Raw genomic sequence first — 20,333 nt, 5'->3', positions numbered from 1 at the left:
CTGTTGCTGCTCCAGCTTGCCACAGCGTGGTGCAACATTGTTGTAGTTACTCTAGACTTTGTGTTTCTTTCTTCTTTTTTTTTTTTTTTTTGTCTGGTAGGCGCAGCGGAAGCAGGAAAAATAATAACAACAAGGCGCATAAATTTCACCAGCTTCCACCGCAGCAACAACAAACAAAAGCTAAAAAAATACAGAAGCCTAGACTAAAGAAATTATAATCACTGTCCCGCTGCCTTGGTAAAAGTTTAAAGTTCTCCGGCAGTAAAAACTAGCGTTGTATATCAATTGAAGTGCCAACAAAATGTTTGAAACCATTTGCCAAGAGGATTGCGTAAAACTATTTAATTAAATTTGAAGTTATAGCTGGAAATGAATATATAGAAAATTGCTAAGGGGAACCAATGAAATGTTTAATTTTGGGTCAGGTACATTCATTCTAAAACACGTTTATTAAATTTGTTATTTGTTGCTAAAATGACAAGTACATGTGCACTAGATTCGTACTTGAAAAGAATAGATTTTCTAGATCAAAAGATGTTATAGGGGATCTTGAACTTCTCGTTTGCCACATCAGTCGACAGCTTCGCGTAGTTTCTGCTGCCTCCGCGGGTCTGAGTTGTATTTATTTTGATTTAGCAGGCTCCCTTTGTTGGCGGCGCTAGTATTTGGTTAATGATGATGAAGCGCAGCATGTTGAAAGGCAAATAAACAGCGGTTGAGCTGCAGCTGCTTCCTCACACACGCGCACGCACACACACATTCGCTTTAATTAAGCAAACATTGAGAATGCTCAGCGTTGCGGCTAAAAAATTCATTAAAACAAAGTTCTCCCCCACTTGCTGGCGACTAAAACAACGCGGAAAACGCTCCGAATTGCTGTGGGGGTCGCTGTTTTTCGCCCAGTCGCCGCCTTAGAGCAAACAAAACGCACGCGCGTCAGTCGCAGACATTTAATTTGCATAAAAAGTTTGCCACCCGAGCAGGACTACTCCCAAGTTCGTATCCTAGCCACGGGATTTGGGGAGCAGGGCAACCCAGGGCTGCAGGACGTCTTAGGTCTTTGGTCCGCCGATCCTTTGTGGGCGTCGGGATTGTTTGACTGCGGCAGCGACCCGCGACAATGTCGAGTATAATGGCAATTGGCGAAATTTGCATAATGTTAATTTTAATTTGAAATTTGGCCACTCAACGGTGGCCCAGTCATCGCAGGACCAGCGCACCACATTTATCTCTTACAACGTGTTGATGCGGCACATAAAATGTTCAGCAGCTTGGACCCAAAAATAATAGAGCTTATTACCCGAGGCCTAGAAACAGAAAGCATTTAAATTCGGATGGTACAAAACAAAATGTGCTCAATTGTCAAGTTAGTTGTTAACATTTTTAAATTTCTTTTCATTCAGTCAATTTCTGGGTATTCTGTGTTATTTAAACAACTTTTTATTTACTCTGAACGAATAAGAAATACAAACTACTTGCTTTATGTCTTAAGCCGTTAAGTAAATTCCACACTTCAAATATTTGTTGCTGCATGGCGTGGAAGTATTTGCCAAAACAAAATATTTAAGTCAAAGGACTTGAATTCCTTTGGTTAAGAAAATATGTTTTCAACTGTTGAGTCACAGTGGTGGTGCGTAAATGAGTTTTATTTTCAGACAACAAATAAATTGAAATATTCATACACAAGAGCCGAGCAGAAGATGTTCAATTAAGATCTAATACGTGGGTGTGAAATTTATTTGACATTAAATAATAAAACACTATGAGGCAATGAATTCTTAATTAGTGCAAACATTGCCATTGCTTTACTAATTCATTCGAGAAAACATGAGACATGAGAATTCAATTTATTCAAAAGCGGCAAAGTCAAGCTTTTCCTAGGCTGCACAACTGCAGTCATTCGGTCGGCGGTTGCACATATTTCCTTCTCCCCAAATTGCTGGTCTGTGGAGTGGCCCAAATGCGATCGGTTATCTTTCAGCTGCAACCCATTGTGGCCTGTGGGCACTTTTTATTCGACTTGGCAGGCCTTGTCATAATGCGACTAGCAGTGGCTTGGGGTCATGTCGTGGCCACAGTCGGGATTGGGATTTATGTGACCCGTTCTGTGGGGCAAGTGTTCCGGGCAGTTATGCCGCTCCGGTCGTACCATAAAGTGCATAATTGGCCTAGTCGGAGATTTATGCAGCTGCTGCTCCTGTTTCTGCACCAGATCCTGCTGCTACTACTACTCCACTGGCCACTTGAAGCTGCATAATTAGCGCACTGGCACTTGTGCCTAATGACCCTGTTAGACACGGCCACATCACATTAGGGCCAGTCGGATGGGCCTTGCCATCTGGAAGGATGCAGGCCGAAAGGTCAGCCCCCCCGCACACACACACACGCGCGCGGACGGAGCGCCAATAAATATTATAGGTATGCATTATGTGTGTGTGTGTGCAGGCCGAGGTTCATGTTTCCAAGTCGGAGCCAAGTGCATTGCACTCGAGATGCCCAGCCCTGCTGGCAAATCATGCTGTCTAAATTTGTATTTATTAGACAATGCGCCACGGGGCGTATGTGTAATATGCCATGCTATGCCATTAGATGCATTCCAATCCAACATGACAGCCCCATAGAGTGTGTGTGTGTGTGTGGTGGTGTACTGGTTGTGTGTTCTCCAGCCTGTGGTTACAACATGACTAGCGATCTGCGAGAGCTCGTGTGGGTGCGAGAAAGCCCGGATTAGCCACGAGATGCTCCAAGGAACCGGGAACGGAACGGTTCTATTGAACCCGTTTGAAGTGCCCACATTATCATATTCCCCGTTTCTGAGGGCCCGAGGAAAATCCAATAAAAATAATGAAGCCAGAGACAGTCCAGCAACAACAGCAGCAACAATGGCGTCGACGGGTTCAGAGTGTGCCATAAAAAAAGGAGCTGAGCAGCGCATGAAAAATATAAAAAAGTTAAAATAATAGAAAGCTGCTGCTGCTGCTTTCGCTGCTGCTACTTTGTGTGCATATTTCGCTGCTATTTTGACTCCAGAATAAATAGACTTTTGCATACGAGACTGGGAATGCGTTTATGTGTCTGCAAATGTATATGCATGTGGCACATTCTCAATTTATTTACAAAACGGGTCCCTCCATCACAGATTCGCTCTGTGGCAGTTGTAGCGAAACATATAAAATTACGAGGAGTCAAGTCAAGGGCGTGGCACCATCAGGACGAAATATCACTGTATCTGTATTTAAGGAATCACAATCACTGCTGCTCTGCGAAATTCAGCACAGAAAACATTTTGCGGGGAAATGGGACTAGAGACAAACACCATCGGCATCCAACCCATTCACACTCGATCACACACTCACTGGCCGCTCAATGGGCAAATAACATGTCAAGTCTCATTATGTTTCACAATTCGAGTAACCAACTACTTTCATTGGCACAGTGCTTAGGAAAATCTGAATATGTTTCTTTTTCGATATTTTTAGTTATTGTTAAAAATGTACTACAAAACTGATTGCTTGGTGTGCAGTAATGTGCTTTAAATTGGCCAAAAACCTTAAGCCCTTGACCTGAAGAATAAATTTGGTCAAACCAAAGCCAAACCGAATCGTTTGTGTGCAGTAATCAGCTTAAAAATATGGCCAGAGTCTTGCATCTGCGTAAAGGGAAACGTAATAACTCGAGTTCGAGTATAAAGCCCATTACAAAACGAGTTTACTGCCTCGTTGTGGCAATTATTTGCATGCTTATCAGCAAATGTGAAGGCATTATTATAAATTGGCGTTTAAACAGCCGTAGGACCACTGTGGCAATCCCCAGCTTTCGCTCCATCGGCGGCGGCCGGGGCATCGTTTTTATCAGTCAACCTGCGGCAATGTCCAAGCCATTGTCCCTCCGCCCGAGAATCCATCTACTCCGTTGTCTGGTGGGGCTGTGTGTCTGCTAAAATGGCTGGCAATTTAGAATTTATGGCAGCTGCATGATTTGTATGATACGAACGTAAGCAGTTTGCACTCACGTACCAATGGGGGCATATACATATAGACGCGCCCGAAAGGGGAGCAGGAAGTGGTGGCACAAAGGGTTGCCGGTATCCGCATCTGTATCTGCGTATCTCTATCTGTGCCCCGGGCAGCGCCGCATTTGTCTATTTGAACTTGCGCTGGGCGCAGTGTGATCATTTAATTTGAATTCGCGTCTGACATGGCCGACGGCAAAAAATTAAACAACGCAGGACGCGCATACAGATGCGAGTGGACCATTTAAATGTACATGTAGTCGTGGTATATTTTAGCCGCTGCTCATTTGCATTTGCGAGTGAAATTGGTTAATTTCATTCCCATGTAGCTGCCGCAGAACCGGGCGGCGGTGGTTCGCCTGTAATTTGCTCATTAAAGCGCCAGGACAGCTGCCAAACGGATGCAGCAGGATACTGGATGCACGATGGATGAACGTGGATGTGGATATGGATGTGCATGTGCATGTGCATCTGCATGTGGATGCTTCAGCCATCAGGGCATCCGGATATTCAGCTGTTGCTGCCAGTGCATTGCATTATGCGCGTAAGCGTAAAACTTTCAATTATTTAAATTATGCCACACGAACAATGCCACAAGAGCTTCAAGCCGGCACATATGCCACCAAAAGCGTCAGCTGCAGGTTGCCCATCTTCCTGTTCTGCTGCTCTGCTCCAGTTCTTGTTGTTGTTGTTGTGGCCGATGCTGCCACTGCAACAATGTTTCCAACATTGTCGCCCATCGTCAGCTGCTCGTCTACAGATTCCATGTTACAAAATTGCCGCAAGTTAAACGCATGTCGACACAGACCCATCCCCATACACCCCACAATCCCCCACATCCAACGCATCCCATTCCATCCCATCCCATGCCATGCCATCTCATTCCTGCAACTCTATACCACCCACATAATTCATTCATATCATCAGTGCTCTCGTAACGGAGGAGACATCGTCAGATGAGTGATGGCTCCAACATATCGCGCATATCGGCAACATAACCATTGTGTAAATGTCACTTCATCTCATCCCATCGTATCCCCAAGTGGAAGCTGAGGTGTCAGCAAGAGGGACTGTGTTCCCTCTTCCTTTATTTATTGGGAATATTGCACACTCGTCGGGTATAGCTCGTCATAAGAAGTAACTACTGAAGCGTGATCTGATAGTTTGCTTATGCACTCAAAGAAATTAAGATATTTAATGAGTTATTGAGAAAATAGCTTGTAAAAGTGTCTGCAACTATTTAGCAATAAGGTCTTTTTATGTTCCATTTCTGTTGGATTATATATATTATTGTTAGTGCTTTTCCCATATCATTTCATCGTGATTGGAAAGTTTTATATATATAATGTTACGATTACGAGTGATGAATAACCGTTGATGGTTTATCTTCGGTTTAAATGTTCTTGAAAATATATAAGGAAAATTGGTTGTACTGGCTGAGGCATCACACGTTGCGGACTGAAATAAAGGGTATACCGCAATCGGTAACGAGCAAAGGAACTGCAATTTGCAGGACTGTCAAACAAGTTGTATGGCTGGTTGGTCAGCCACCTCATCCGCCGACGCTGACATCACAATTAAGCCATAACTCATCGGGCAATGGCAATATGTGAGCTGCATTTTGTATTGTGCCAGTGGCTCGGTTACATTCCATTACGGCCATAAAAAGAGGCTTACCCCCATCGATGGTGCCCGAAAACCAAAAAAAAATTAAAAATAAATACACAGCGGAGAACAGTGCAGAAATCCGTACAAATGCCACACACGAGCTGCAACAGGAAAAGGCGTCAGCCGACCAAATAAACCATTCGAAGGCGGTTGACAAAAAATGCACAGATTCAGATACAGATACAGATACGGCTGGCCATGCATACAGATACGGATACATATTGCCATTCATTGCTCCTCTGCCTGTTTCATATTCGCATGTATTTACTTTGTATCACTTGTCACATTTTTTATTGTCATTGCCCGCCGCCGTGGGTGCTGTGATTTTTTATGGCTCATCTGGAATAGGGACGGACAGGAGGATTCAGATCCGCTATTATTATTATTATTGTTATTATATCATTCTTCATCAGCTTGATTCGCCCATTCATTGTTGTGTTTATAAGGCGCTCAGAAATGGGAAAATATCTTTCATTACTTGTTTGGAGCTGTCGCAGCTGCTGAAGGGATTAATTTCTTGATTTACCCGCGGCACATACATTTACATGCGAATACACCCGAGCATCGAGAATGAGTGTTGCTTTGTTCTTCAGCCGTTGTCCCTGGCAGCTCCTCCACCAAGACGGCTCCAATTCCCCTCTGCGGTCTCGCCGTTTTATATCCAACTGTGCAATTGCTTGGAAGCGTATTGAAAGTACCGCGTAGCATTGGAGAGCCACTGGGAAAATATGCTAATGCCATTCGATCAGCGGGACGCTGGCGGGGGGAGCCATCAGTCAACAGCGTGTCAGACGCGCGGAAAGTGAAATGAAATTCTTATTTTCATTTTCTTTTTTTTTTTTTACTTATAAGCGCCAAACACTTTCTATTGTTGAGAGGGCTTTACCCTACCCACACCGCCCACGTATTTTTCTAGGGGATTATCGTTCCTCCTTTTCTGTGCTGTTTTCCACGGAGTTTTTCGTTTAAATTGTTTTAGATTTTGCCTCTGTTCATTGGATCGCGTTTTGGCGTTTTGCAGATACTCCATTGCTTATTTTGGACCAGAAATAACAAAACAACAACTTGCCAGGGATTATCCTTTGGATTTTCTATTAGTCCCGTATTTGTTTTCTATTTATTTGTGTGCGAAAATAAAACACAAACAGAGCAAAAAAAAGCCAAAGCATTAAAATCTCGAGGCCACTGATGGCCAATGCCGGAAAAAAGGGTTGGCATACACAAGTTTGCCTTATCCGAAATACCGTTTACCAATTACTTAAACATAAGGTAAAATCCCGAGGGATTTACAAGTGTTTTTCACCGTTCGTGTTTTTCCGTTTTTGTTTCCTTTGGGTTTTTCCTTTTCTCGCTTGCTGTCCGCATCAACCGACAGGCGTTTTAATAAACTGGACTTTAAGGACCTCTGAAAATAAGTGACAACATTACCATCAAATCAAATGACTTAAAGTTTGTGACAAACGTCTCAAATCGAGTGTTTGCGCAGAGAAAGGACTTCAAATGTGACAAGTCCTTGGTATTTGTTAAATTTAATCAGATATTCGCATTGCAAAGCTTTTCAATGATGATTCAAAACAAGTTGACTGCCGGATGTCCTAGTTGTCACAATGCAAATTATAGCCAGACACCCACTCGAAATGTGGTTTAATCAAATTGCATTTAAAATGCAAAGCGGGGAAAAGCCAAGTGTCGCAAAGAAAAGCGAAATGCAAATCTCTGGTTGGGGAAATGAAAGCGCGCGAACGGCAGAGAAAATGAATTATTTTATTAACGCTTAACAAAAGCAGCTCCGAAAAACACTGCGCTCTCATAAATATCAAAGTGAATTCAATTCCCCGCTGCTCTATTAAAAGCACATTACGCATCGTAAAATGCCATTTAAATCATAAAAATTCCACATAAATTCATATAACAATAAAACATTAATTTTAAGCAAATAAAAAACTATGTGCCGATAAATCAAAGCAGGAACTGCAATAAATTATGCAATTTGCATTAAAAACCAAAAAATAAATAACAAACAGTAAAGAACAAAAAGGAGCAATAAGCAATAAGCCGCAAACAACAATTTTCCGGTGGCAGCAGCCAACCGAAGTGAAATGACAAACAAATGTGAAGCTAATTTGTCAGCTTGTTGAATTTCATGGAGTGGGTGGCATTGGGATTGGGATTCAGTTTCGGATTCGGATTCGAATTTGGATACGAATTGGAACTGGGATTGGGTCAGCCAGATGCCAACGAGACCACAAAGCCATGAAGCCGTCACTCAATCAGATAGCAAAAGCGAATTGAAAACCGTGTGCGGATAGTGAATGCAAATTACAATTAACCAAAGAATGGTTTTTTGCCAGCCCCTCCGGTGGCAATTACCTATAATATTTATGGCCAAACCACAAAACATTTGTCGAGCGTTGCATTTACATGTGTAATTGCTGGGCGGGCTGGCTGTGAGTAAGTAAGTTCGTGGGCGTGGCTGCGCTAATTAATTGCGCCATAAGAGCCACCTGTTGCTGCACACACACACACACTCTAATTACGTATACGCCGTGTTGGCGGTCGTCAGAAGAATCGAAGGATTTGCCACTAATCAGCATTTCGGGCGTTTAATTAGTGAGGAAATAATGGCAAGGACGCGTGGACAAATCGATATGCGAGAGCAGGATTGTACAGGATTGGCAGCATATTGCTGCTATTCCATAATGCAACAGATTTGTCAGACATTTGCCTTCTGGCCATGGCAACAAACACACACGCAAACAGCCAGCTGCCAAACATTTGCACTTGTCATCTGTGTGCGTGTGTGTTTGTGTGTGTTAGCTGTCTGGTTTTCTCTCTTTGCCAAACCGCCAGGCATTTACCTCGTGAAAATGTGTTTGCCTGTAAATAAAACCAGGCGGATCCCAGGACCCAAGTAACTTCCTCCTGTCTTTCTACTTCCGTTTCCCCTCACTCACACACACACACACAGACGCACAGACATACAGACATGCAGACACGCAGTGCCAATAAAAGTTTGTCATAATGCATTTGTCGAACTTCAGACAACGCCCGAGGGCAACTAATTTGGTCCTGGCCATTGTTGATTATGTGCCAGCTATAATGATCTGGCCATTTGATGCTGCCATTTGCGGGGTTATGGTTACGCATGTTGCACATAAGACGTACATAAGTCAATTAAGGTGCATTTGTGTCCACTCGGGCGAAATAATTAGTTATGTTCATAGTTACCACTGCAATTGATTTATAGTGCAGAGCAAAGATTGCCTATTAAATTGGCCACCTAAATTTAATTTGACCTGTTGATAGGGAAACTTGTCTCGGTCTCTTGATTTATTGCTTACACATTTACATACATGTATACACATATGTACATATGTATATGCAGAACCGGTTTTTCTCCTAATGAGCAGGCATATGATAAATCAGAGAAACCCAAACGGGTTCGCCCATCTGATAATCACCAAATCATATTCAGCCAAGGGATTCTTATCGTTTTTTCTGCTGCTCTTCTCGTTGTCTGGGGCATAAAGTGGGTTTCCAGGAAGTAACCGAATCGCTCTACAATTACAGTCGCCCAGAATGGAGAGTGTGTTTGCTCCCGAGTCCCAGGGACAACATGAGACACTTTTGCGAACAAAACACCGCTGGCAAAGACGACAAGCTGCAGAAAAACAACAACAGAGCAGGGCGATGGAAGAAGAGTTATTTCGCATGGAAAGTATCGCATATCAGCAGACGACAAGGACGAGGATAGCGAGCCAGGACGAGAGTCGCCGCCCTTTTTGTTCGGATGTAATGTAGCGCCGCATTTTCCTGGGCTTCCCATGCGCATTCCGCTATTGTCCCTGTGCAGCAAGACGCATTTATTAAAGATTTACAGTGGCAACTCGCAGACAAACAACACAACATTCGGCCCGCCTTTTGGCATTTGAGCAGCTCGCATATTTCCCTCGTCCTTTGTTTCAATGCGTGCCACCACCCATCGCTGCTGGCTACGTAATTTCATTTGCATTGGAAAAGAGGTGGGAAAATGAGGTGGGTGGGGGGCAAGCTGGGAAATGCGTGACTCCTTTGGGGAATGGCAGGCTGGTTGGGAAAACTTTTGCAGTTATGTCCGCAACAGGAAGGAGCACATCGAGCAAATGCTTTAAGTATGCTTACCATTTTGTATTTGGCTGCATTCTGCATTCAGCATTCAGCAAACTGCAAACTGCATCCTGAATCCTGCATTTGCCTGTCGCTGACGCACGTACGAAGGACACCGGGGAGCGAATCCGGCGCGCAGACGAGCAGCCGAGCACAAGGACGACACACGTCACGGCAAAAGTTAAAAGTTTGCCATCAATGTTTGCATTTCAAGTTTCACTCCTGGCTGGCAGTTCATTTTGCGCTGCGCACAGACGTCCTTGACAGGATGACAGGGATCCTGGATTGCGGGCCAGCTGCACTGGCTGTTTCCGCACTTTTGTGCACTACTTTAAATGAAAATTTAATTTTCCTCTCATGCGTTCGCTTTAAGCACAGCTAATGAAAATGCTGAGTGCCTGTCTTAAAGCTAAGGAATTTGATTTTAGCCCGCAAAACTTTTCGCACAGCTCAAAGACAAGCAGCAGGTGCGCTTATAAATAAAAGTTTCTCGAGATTATTATGGCTGAAATATGCTTCGCAGCACAATATTAATAATAAAGTTGGCGTGAATCAGGTCTTAAAATTGAGCTAGATCTAATATGGGAAAACTTTCTGCATTATTAATACTTTAAATTAAAGGAAAACGAAACGAACTTGAACTTGTTAACAGCCATTTTGGTTTCCTGCCTACCTGATCAATCAAATCGCTTGGCCAAATTCCAAGTGAATCATTTCAGCTTAATTCTTTCCAACGCCCACCCAATCAGTCATTCATTCAAATCGAGCCCAAAAGATTTAGCCTTTCAGTAAAAAATCAATTGAGCTTTGACCACAAACTGAACCAAGTAACCGAGTCTTTGAACCCCGAAATGCCAGCTTGCCCTGCTGTTTTTGCAATCCTGAACTGCAAAACTCCGGCAAGTTGGCAAATTAGATGAATCTCTGGGAGAATGAACAAGCCCCAAGTGTGGCGGCAAAGTTAGTTGATGTTGCAGCCGGCGAAACTTCAATTCCCCGATCAGGTGCGGACCCATTTTGGTTGTCCTGGGAAATGGGGGATGAAGTTGGAGTCCGGATCCTTGAGTTTGCCCAGCATTTTCTGCTCTCTGGGGTGTTTGCCAACTTGTTTAGCCGTTGTTTGTTGTACGTGTTGTCGTGGTGTTGTACGCACGTAAACGATGCCAAGTCGAGTATTTATTACGCTCACAACTTGACATAATTCCCTTTTTCTTGGGCGAAGTGGGTGGCAGGCTGATGCTGACTGAGCTGATGCAGCACTTGAACTAATGCCATCGATATAGATTTATAACCCCGTTGTCACGTATGTATGTGCGAGTACGTTCAATTGCCAGCACCATCATCATTATCATCGTCGTCAGGATCAGGAGAGGCGGCAAAATACATTGGAGTCGACAGGATTGCCAGCAAGTTGAGCGGAAGAGAACAAGTTGCGACTTAACAACTTCATCAGCTGGCTGCGCACTTAGTTGGGCTGACAGCCTATATATATATATATATATATAAGCGAGTATATATTTTTGTATGTGCTCACAATAAGATTTCTTAGCGCATTAAGCGGCAGTATCAACAGGAGCGGGGAAAACACAACAAATAAATGCCATTAGCAGCCAACAAACTGTAAGCCAAAATGGCGACATCAACGCGAAAATAATACGGAAAATGCGGCGTTAATGGCAACGATGATAGAATAGGGCGGGGTGGCGAGGGGTGCAAGCCGGGAAAGCTGGGAAACCCGGATAAGAATGAGACAGAGGGCACCCATGTGAAGGCAAACGATGTTATGATTATGATTATTATGTTGCTATTAGATTAAGAGCAATTTTAACTTTTTCCGCTCGCTCACAAAGGCCTTCCGCTCGCCCTTTTCCAGGACTCATTTTCCCGCTCACCTCCCCCGCATTTTCCGTTGCTTACATTCTATTTTTTTTTCGTGCGTCAACGCTTTCCGTTTGGCTTTGGCTTACGACACTTGACGCCCAAGTCCCTCCTTTAATCGCCATCCCCATCCCATCTGTGTAACTTCCAACTTTGGCACACCCCGCCGGACAGAGTTACTCCTTCATTGTTTCTGGCCCGGGTCTTAGCCACGCTTAATTGGTTGGCTTTTATTACTTGGCAAGTGCTGCAAGCGCATAATTTGCGACGACGAAGAACAGTGGGCCAACTCGAAGATTAGGCAAATTTCATGGATGGCTTAACGAAGCAGTTCCTGGGGTTTCTTAGCAGATCTATTAATTAGGATAGCACAAGACGACAGACGCTCGAGAAAAAGTAATAGTCTATTTATCTTATTTATTTATGCAGAAATTGCGCACTGAAGTGATAAATAATATACGACGGAGTTGATTAAACAATCTTTGAAATACTTCATAAAAGGAATTTCATTTTATTTATAATAAAATGTATAATTTTGGGAAATGGTCCATGGTGGATTTTTTCGAAAACTTCCACCAGGTAATCTACAAACATTTACTTAACATTTCTTGTAAATATTCTGGGATATCTGGGATATTTTGCTTTTTATTTGCCTCCATACTTTCTTGTTCCCGGGTGCGTGAAGAAAGAAATCTTTTTTTAATTAAATAAGCATCCGTGGATTAGGTGTAGGGGGCATCAGAGGCACCGGCATCGCAGTCATGCTGCCTGCCTCACTTCGCACCTTCAACATAGTCTGCAACAAGGCCACGCCCACGGGCGACGCGCCCACCCATTTTACCACCCACCGACAGGAGGCGCGCGTGCCTTTGGTAGTTTGCGGCGCCATTTTAGCGCGAAATGAATTTAAATTGTTTGCCGGCGTTTCCTGCATTAAGGGCAGCTTCCTTTCGAAGACCCTGCTGCTCTTGGTCTTTTACTTCTTCTTTTTCAGCGTAGAAGTAGAAAAACGAAATTACTTAATTACAACAATTATTATATGGAACGGCCCTAAAAACTTCCAAGTGACGGGGGGATGGGGTTTCCTGTAGGCGACCTGCTGCTGCTGTTGTCTGTTAATTTAATTAAACATTTTCACACCTTCCGACTGATACATTGGACCATATAACAGCCATTTGGTGCCTTTGTCTTGGAATTTTAGGTGTTAATTTCCTGTTCCGTGGATGCAAAAAACAACAAGTGCAGCGAGTCGGCTCTAATAAAAATAATTGCCATGGGCAGACTGGCAGCAGCAGCAGTGGAAAATTACAAGACACGAAGGACCTCGGCTCGGTGTTTTATGCCATGGAAAATTGCATGCGAAATAATTGAAAAGCATCGACTGCAGCTTTGTCCTGCTCCTTGCTGCTCCTTTGGATCCTTTGGGTAGATAAAGTTTCCTCGCAGCACCGAAATAATAGCAGCAAAAGTGGTTGTAAATATTTTGTGCCCGCCATTCGCCAGCAACAGCTTCTCAGCCCGCAGCGTGACAAAATGCTGCGAAAAGTCATTTTTCAGCTAAATGAATTTGCGCCAACTGCGCAAAAAACAACGCCCAAAAAAGTAGCTTAACGGCAAATGGGGAAATGGGGGATTCGCAAGAGGACCAAAGAGATGTGACCCAAGGAAATGGCTTGCCACTGGTCGTCGCCAACCAGTTTCCTGTGGGTCAGCGGCAAGTTCAATGGGCAACTAATGAGGCGACCTTTAGATTGCTTTTCACTACTAACTTCGAAACTTTCCATTGCAGGTCCTCCAGGTCCGCCCGGTCCACCGGGAAAACGAGGGAAGCGCGGCAAGAAAGGAGATAGCGGCGAGAAGGGCGATCCGGTAAGTAGCAGTTGAGAACAAGAAATGGAGTCCATATGCTCAAGGAACTTCCAAATGGAAGTTGACAATCGGATGCGTAACATATTAAACAAATTGTACACAACTAAAAAAGATATAGGTCTCTACAGATATGCTTTCTTCATTTTAATACTAAGTAAATGATTCATATTTAAAGACACAATAGGTCGACTTAACTAAACTTGAACTAAAAACACGTTTTTATGTAACTGGTATAATGGTACTAAACATCCTCTAATGAAGTTGCAATTCCAAACATTGAAATGTGAACAATTTAAGCCAAATGTGTAGAAGCTGAAGATGGTATTATTATTTAAGTTAACATTAAACATTTCTCGTTATCCAGGGCCTGAATGGCATCAGTGGGGAGAAGGGCGCGGCGGGCAAGCCCGGAGACAAGGGCCAGAAGGGCGATGTCGGCCACCCCGGCATGGATGTTTTCCAAACCGTGAAGGTAAGTCGGAGTTCCAGCTCCGCCGCCACTTCCAGCTCTCGAAATCCGCTAAGGCTGCTGCAATTCCTGGCTACAAATTAAATAGAGTCTAACCGGATCCAAATTGCTTTGCATTCCTAGGGTCTGAAGAGATCGGTGACAACGCTGCATGGCGGCACGCTGGGCTATGCGGAGATAGTTGCTGTTAAGGTATTGCCACCACCCACTCATCAACCGTACTCTTTGCCACTTGGGCTCCCCTTTCCTCGTTACACTTTAGACGTTGGCATGGTCAAGACCATTTTTCAGGGGCCAAATGCAGATGGCCCAGAGATGGCAGCCCGTAGCATACAACAAATTATTTGCAACTTGTTGTCCTTGGCTGAGTCGCTCGGTCTCTGGATTTGTCCTTCTGGTCCAGTCATCGTAGTCCTCTCGTCCTTTTACTTAGTTGTGTAGAGTTGTGTTTATTGTCTCGCTTCATTCTCGTTTGTAATGCTTTTAAGTTGTCTCCTGTCTGTTGTCCTGTTGTGCTGCTGCCTTGGCTCTTTTGTTTAAACTGCGCCATAAATTTGTTGCAACATCGTAGTTTGGTAGACTTTCCCTTCCCTCTTTCTTTTCCTTTGGCCGCGGCAAGTTTTCGGACAGATCCCTTGGTAGTTTTTAATGGAATTTCCATCCTATTTGTTTCGTAGTTTTGAGTTACCCTTTAAGAACATTTAATTTGGATTATTTGCTTTTAATTTGGCTAATCTAGCTTTTGCAGCAGCTGAAACTAACTTTATTTTGATGATTTATTAACCATTGTTTTTGAATAACCCATTTGGTTTTTTAATATTTTTTTATGTTTACATTAAAACTTGTTGTTTTGGTTGGTATGGTTGACGCTGTAAGGACTTGCAAGAAGCAGGCGTCAATGTATCCGCTTCCACAGTCATACAGCTGAAGGTGAGTTGTCTTGCACCTCCTTTGTCTCAGCATGTCCTGTGTTTAGTTTATATCCTGCACGAGCCCCAACCTCGGTCAACTCGACGGGAGATCCTGAGCTAATAAACATGTTTCCTCGTCCTCACAGGGAGAGCCCGGTGAGCCGGGTCCGCCAGGACCTCCGGGCGAAGCGGGCCAGCCGGGTGTGCCGGGCGAGCGAGGACCACCAGGCGAAACCGGAGCGCAAGGACCGCAGGGCGAGGCCGGACAGCCAGGAGTCGCAGGACCGCCCGGCGTGGCCGGTGCACCTGGCACGAAGGTGAGTTTTTGCCGGTGATTCACCGAAAATATCGTACATGAGAGCAAAGAAGAGAACCGAAACAAAAGGCGCAGATAAGGACGCACACACCCATAACAATAACGAGATTCTGGGGAGGAAGATGTCACCAGGATTAATGCATTATTTGTATCTGTTGGATAAACACGGCTACGGCTTAAGTGACGCCCAGTGATTCGCTGTCATCCTGTCGGGTCGGGTCGTCCTCTTTTGTTCTGTCGACTTTCCCATTTACTTGATGTCGTTATGTTGGGTGCGGGTCTCGGGTTTTCCGCAGTATTTATCGTTTATTTATGCATTAAGGCTGTCTGACTCTCGGTTTTCCACTTAATTTCCACAATGACTCACTCACCCTCTGGCGGCGGACTTCTTTCCAGGGCGACAAGGGCGATCGAGGCGATCGTGGACTAACCACAACCATCAAGGGTGACGAGTTCCCCACTGGCATCATCGAGGGTCCGCCGGGACCAGCGGGACCACCTGGTAAGTGCCAGCTGAAGGCGCGTGTGTTTGTTTGTGCTTGCATCATCCAACAGCCACTTAACGCATTCGGATATACACATACACAGATTTAGATACAAAGATACTTGTTGTACAGCTCGGGCATCGAATCGATGGATCGTTCGATGAGTTTTTGAAGTGTGGCCACGCGGCTGCGGGTCGCCTAATTTATTGTCATCCGCAACTGGGAAATGCTCTCACAGCTCACACAGAGCATGGTCACATGGAACACGAAATATAGACCCAATGCCCCCATCCTCGATTAATAGAGCCATTGACTAGCGCGGTGTCCCATTAGATGTGCCTTTATTTTTGGTCGACTCGCCTAAATGGAAATCAGAGCGGCATCGCTCGCTTTTCACATATTTCCCCTCGGCTTTTTATGACCTCACACATATTTTAAATATTTTATTCGATGATTCCGCCATATTTGGAAATTTTAAAATTTCATTTTCCGCTGCTGCATTTTGCTATAACTTTTACGACCTTTGCTGTTCGCCCAGTTCGGACTTCAACGTCAATTAAATGCGCATAGAAATGTTGGGAGTTTGGCATTCCGCCCACAACAACAATGGAATTTCCATTCGGCTCGCTTTTATGATCCGGCCCCAACACATTTCTGCACTTTATACGAATTTAATACACGAAAATAGCCCAAAAACATGCCGTTCCAAAATAGTTGAAACGAGCACGGGAATCAAATACAAATCTAGTGATTCTCGTAAAAATTTGTAGACCCCGAGAACTTGTGGCACTGGCCGCAGTCGTAAAAATGCAACTTTATGTCATTTATGTTGCTTTTAGCGGTTCATTAGCATGACTACCATCGAGTTGGAGTACAACAATATGGGATTGGATGCGATGGAGTGGGTTGGATTGGGTTGGTTTGGGTTAGTTCCCGACCTCAGTGGGACAGCTTGTAGTATTGTTTTACTAGGGGCACTCAGTGCGTCCAATAAATAAGCAATCGTACGAGTTCAGGCTGATGGATGCGGTAGATGGATTGATGGCCCATAAAATTCTTGTCCGGATGACACTGGAAATTTCTTTAACCCAATGATGGATTGCGGATTGATGGTGTTGATGATCCGTCGCTGAGGTTTTATTGGGAGAATAGAATTTTAATTCAATTTCGGTTCTGGTATTCTCACTTTAATGCCCCGCAATTACGCCCACTTGAAATTACGTTTAACACAACATTGAATGTCCATTAACCACATTGGCTTTAAAATCCAGCAATAAAATCTTAATTTAATTTATTTTAAATTACATAAAAGTATATGATGTCTTGCATTGCTTTATGGACTTATCCGTGGTCAAATATCTGTGGGGAATCATGGATTAAGTTACTCGAATATACAATAACTAGAACAACTAGGACATTAAATATTTTAATTTAATTGTTTACATCAAATTCATTAATTACAATTTATATAAAAGGTGTGAAGGGATGAATGTGAATTGTACTTTACTTATTATTTAAGTTTTCCGTGATTGAGTGCCCCTAGTGCCTTTGAGCATTCGTAGGCCAGCAAGCAACGCCATCAATTAAGCGCTTTGCTGCGGTTTGAGCAGCCCGCATCATTACGAGTACCCACGCCCATCTGCCCCTCCGCCCATCCACCCTCCCGCGTGTGCCACCTCCCCGTGCCACTTACCCCTCGTCCACTGTCCCTCCTTTCCACCAACTTATCAGTGGCTGGCATCAAAGTGCTTCGATGTCGCAGTGGCATTTCGATGTGATTGCGATGACGATGCTCGTGTTGCCGGCCCATTGTTGCTGGAGTTCTTGCTGGAAGATCTGATGCTGCGATATCTGTCGGCAGTAGCAATTGCAGCTTCAGTTGCATTCGATTACTTCCGCCGAGCTGTAGGCTCGAACTCCATCCACTTTTCCCTGGTGCGTTGATGGACACGAAATTGCAATTTATTTTTCCCCAAATTCAGCGGAAAGAACCGGGCTACCCAGGGGACACAACTTCGGCTTGATTTGAATAAATGGAACGTCATTTGTTTCCGGCATTCCCAGCGTCTGGTCTCGACGGCTCTGCTCAGTTTGGCCTGGCTTATCTTATCGGGCCCGTAATTAGTTAAGCTTTCTTTGTGTGTGGACTTGGCAGCCCTGGGCAATTGGATGTGTCGCCTTCAGGCGGAAAATGCCGGTCCATCTCGTCTCGGAAAATCTCAGTGCGGGCAGCAGAGCTGGCTGGCAGAAAACAAAAGCAATAGACCCAGCTGTAATATCAAAAAATTCAATTTATTTCATGATTTATTTGAATTTCATTTCATTTGGTTTTTTGCCTGATTGCATTGCGTCTTCGGGCGGCAGCTTCCGTTCTATGAAATTAAAACTTATCTCGGGCATTTCATCTGCCAGCGCAAACAAAATAAACACTAAGCCGCCCGACCGGCAATCCAATATCCTGGACACTATAAATCCAAAATTCAGCTCGGATCCTGACTGCTCTGGCTGGCCATAGTCTGTGTATATAGTTTTTATAATGTTTGTTGCAATTGTCGACTGAAATGCTTAACGTTGAATTATGCATGCATAAATAGAAAACTTCAGGCCAGACAATGGGGCTTGCGGACAAATGCTTTATAAACAAATGGGAGGCGACATCGGAGGATCTCTCTGTGCTGGCAGGACCGGTAAATTTATGCTCTCCGCAGGACGAGGTCCTTTTGCGTTGAACAGCAATTTTACGAACTTAATAAATTCACTATATCTTTCATGCCCTCGCCCATTTTGACAAGCCGCACAATTGGATTTATCTACGATATGAGACCCCTCCCTTCCCTTTGCTGTTGGCTGCGCAAATGGTCTGGTTTAATGGCCATGCCAAACAAACCAAAAAAAAAGGCAATTTCTCATTATTCTAACTAAACAGGTTGGTCGTCCGCCGCACAGTGGGCCAAAGGTCAGAATGTAGCCATCGCGGCTTTGAAACAAAGCACGCAAATTGAGCGAATAGCCCCGCTTTTAGCTAGATTGTAAATTCTCAGGACGGGATCTTATGATGAGCGCAAATTGGATTTGCTGCAAGCCGGAGCTGGGGTATTTGCTCCATATACACAGATCCAATTTCTGCCCTACTTCAACGAAGAATGCGAGTCCTTGGCGGTGGAATAAATAAGGTTTGTTTTTGCAGCTGCCAGCAAAAGTGCAGCTTATGCATATTAAATTGTTATTCTGCATCTGTTTGCATTCCAATTTCAATTGCATCGGATTGACGTCGAAGGGAAAGGTATGGCAATGATATATATATACATTGGTATATGTGCATAGAATACCATTAAGTGGGTCAAGTCGTTGCCGTCATTAGCATAGGATGAAGCTGGGGCCTTGAACTATTTGCCACCGACGACCATTTACCATTGACTTGCGACCACTGTGAACTCGGGGCATTTCATTCGCTGGCGATAAACAATTTGCATTGCCAACTAAGCCCCGACCATCGTTAAACCATCAAGAGCCTGTCCGTCCCTTATCATCAACCAGTTGAACAAATTGCTGACCAAAACCAACAAAATCAGGCATAAGGGGTGTAGCGGGAAGGCGGCATTATTGAGCTCTCGGTGCTCTATAATTACAAAGGCCACGCCCACTGTTTGCACAACACTTGCGGGCGGATCCGAATCTGTATCTGTATCTGTGTCTGTACTTCTATATATATATATATGGGATCTGTGTATCTGTGTAACCGAATATATTCATGGCATTGTTTGCTCGCATTTTGAAATCTGTCACTAGAAGCGATTCGCTGAAATTAACATTTTGTGAACAGGTCCGCCTGGAGAACCGGGAGCTCGAGGAGAACCGGGACCCATTGGACCAGCAGGACCTCCCGGCGAGAAAGGACCGCGCGGCAAGCGAGGCAAGCGGGTGAGTAATCAACACGCCACAAAAAGCTGAACAAAACAGGAAGAAAATCGAAAAAAAAACCTGATTCCACTCGATTTTTAATTAGAAACTCAACGGCGCAGGCCATAAATTGAGTTCGAAAACAAGAAGTGTATTATCATGTAAATTACTTCTGTACAAATGCGTGGGCGTGTGCGTTAATTTTATGCTAATCTGTAAATACTAGTGACGCCGCGAGTGTAAATATCCACATATATATGCCTACATAATATACCAACATAGAAGGGTAAACCCGAAACTTGTCCTTCCGCATGGCTTCACCTGCATGTTGGCAGTCGGTGTAATGAGCATGTTTACACGGCTGCGGAGAACGTGTTACTTAACTCATTACAGCAAGTGCGAGTCCTGTTTTGTGTGGAGCGAAACTTTGACGAGCTGCCAAAGGGAGATACGAAAAATAAAAGTATCTGGCAGCTACTTATACTTCTGGCAACAACACCACCCAAAAAACTATGTATTTCGCCTGCTAATCTGGTCTCTTCGGATTTTTGGCGGCGCCTCCCTGGAAATACTTGTGCCATATCGAAGGCATTTATCTAGTACTATCTCGTCGTTATGGTTCTGCCCCCCAAGAAAATGTCAACAGTTCCTAAGATACTTAACATTTTTATTGGCACTC

At 44.1% G+C, this 20,333-nt stretch overlaps 1 protein-coding gene across 20 annotated transcripts in view; it reads left to right on the top strand.

Moving 5' to 3' along the window:
* LOC117146088 (collagen alpha chain CG42342) overlaps window positions 1-20,333 on the top strand; it is a 68,383-nt gene that overhangs the window by 33,605 nt on the left and 14,445 nt on the right. For 11 of the 20 annotated variants that reach the window (XM_033312057.1, XM_033312056.1, XM_033312051.1 and 8 more), the window contains exons 3-9: window positions 13,494-13,573; window positions 13,938-14,045; window positions 14,166-14,234; window positions 14,919-14,972; window positions 15,100-15,270; window positions 15,666-15,771; window positions 19,578-19,675. In XM_033312057.1, coding sequence (XP_033167948.1) covers window positions 13,494-13,573; window positions 13,938-14,045; window positions 14,166-14,234; window positions 14,919-14,972; window positions 15,100-15,270; window positions 15,666-15,771; window positions 19,578-19,675 — 686 coding nt within the window. The remainder of the gene's footprint in view (window positions 1-13,493; window positions 13,574-13,937; window positions 14,046-14,165; window positions 14,235-14,918; window positions 14,973-15,099; window positions 15,271-15,665; window positions 15,772-19,577; window positions 19,676-20,333) is intronic. The other 9 variants (XM_033312053.1, XM_033312046.1, XM_033312044.1 and 6 more) reach the window with 3 other exon arrangements.

Source organism: Drosophila mauritiana, chromosome 3R (assembly GCF_004382145.1).
Source record: "Drosophila mauritiana strain mau12 chromosome 3R, ASM438214v1, whole genome shotgun sequence".
NCBI classification, from domain to species: Eukaryota; Metazoa; Arthropoda; class Insecta; order Diptera; family Drosophilidae; genus Drosophila; species Drosophila mauritiana.
This window is presented reverse-complemented; position numbering and strand designations above follow the sequence as displayed.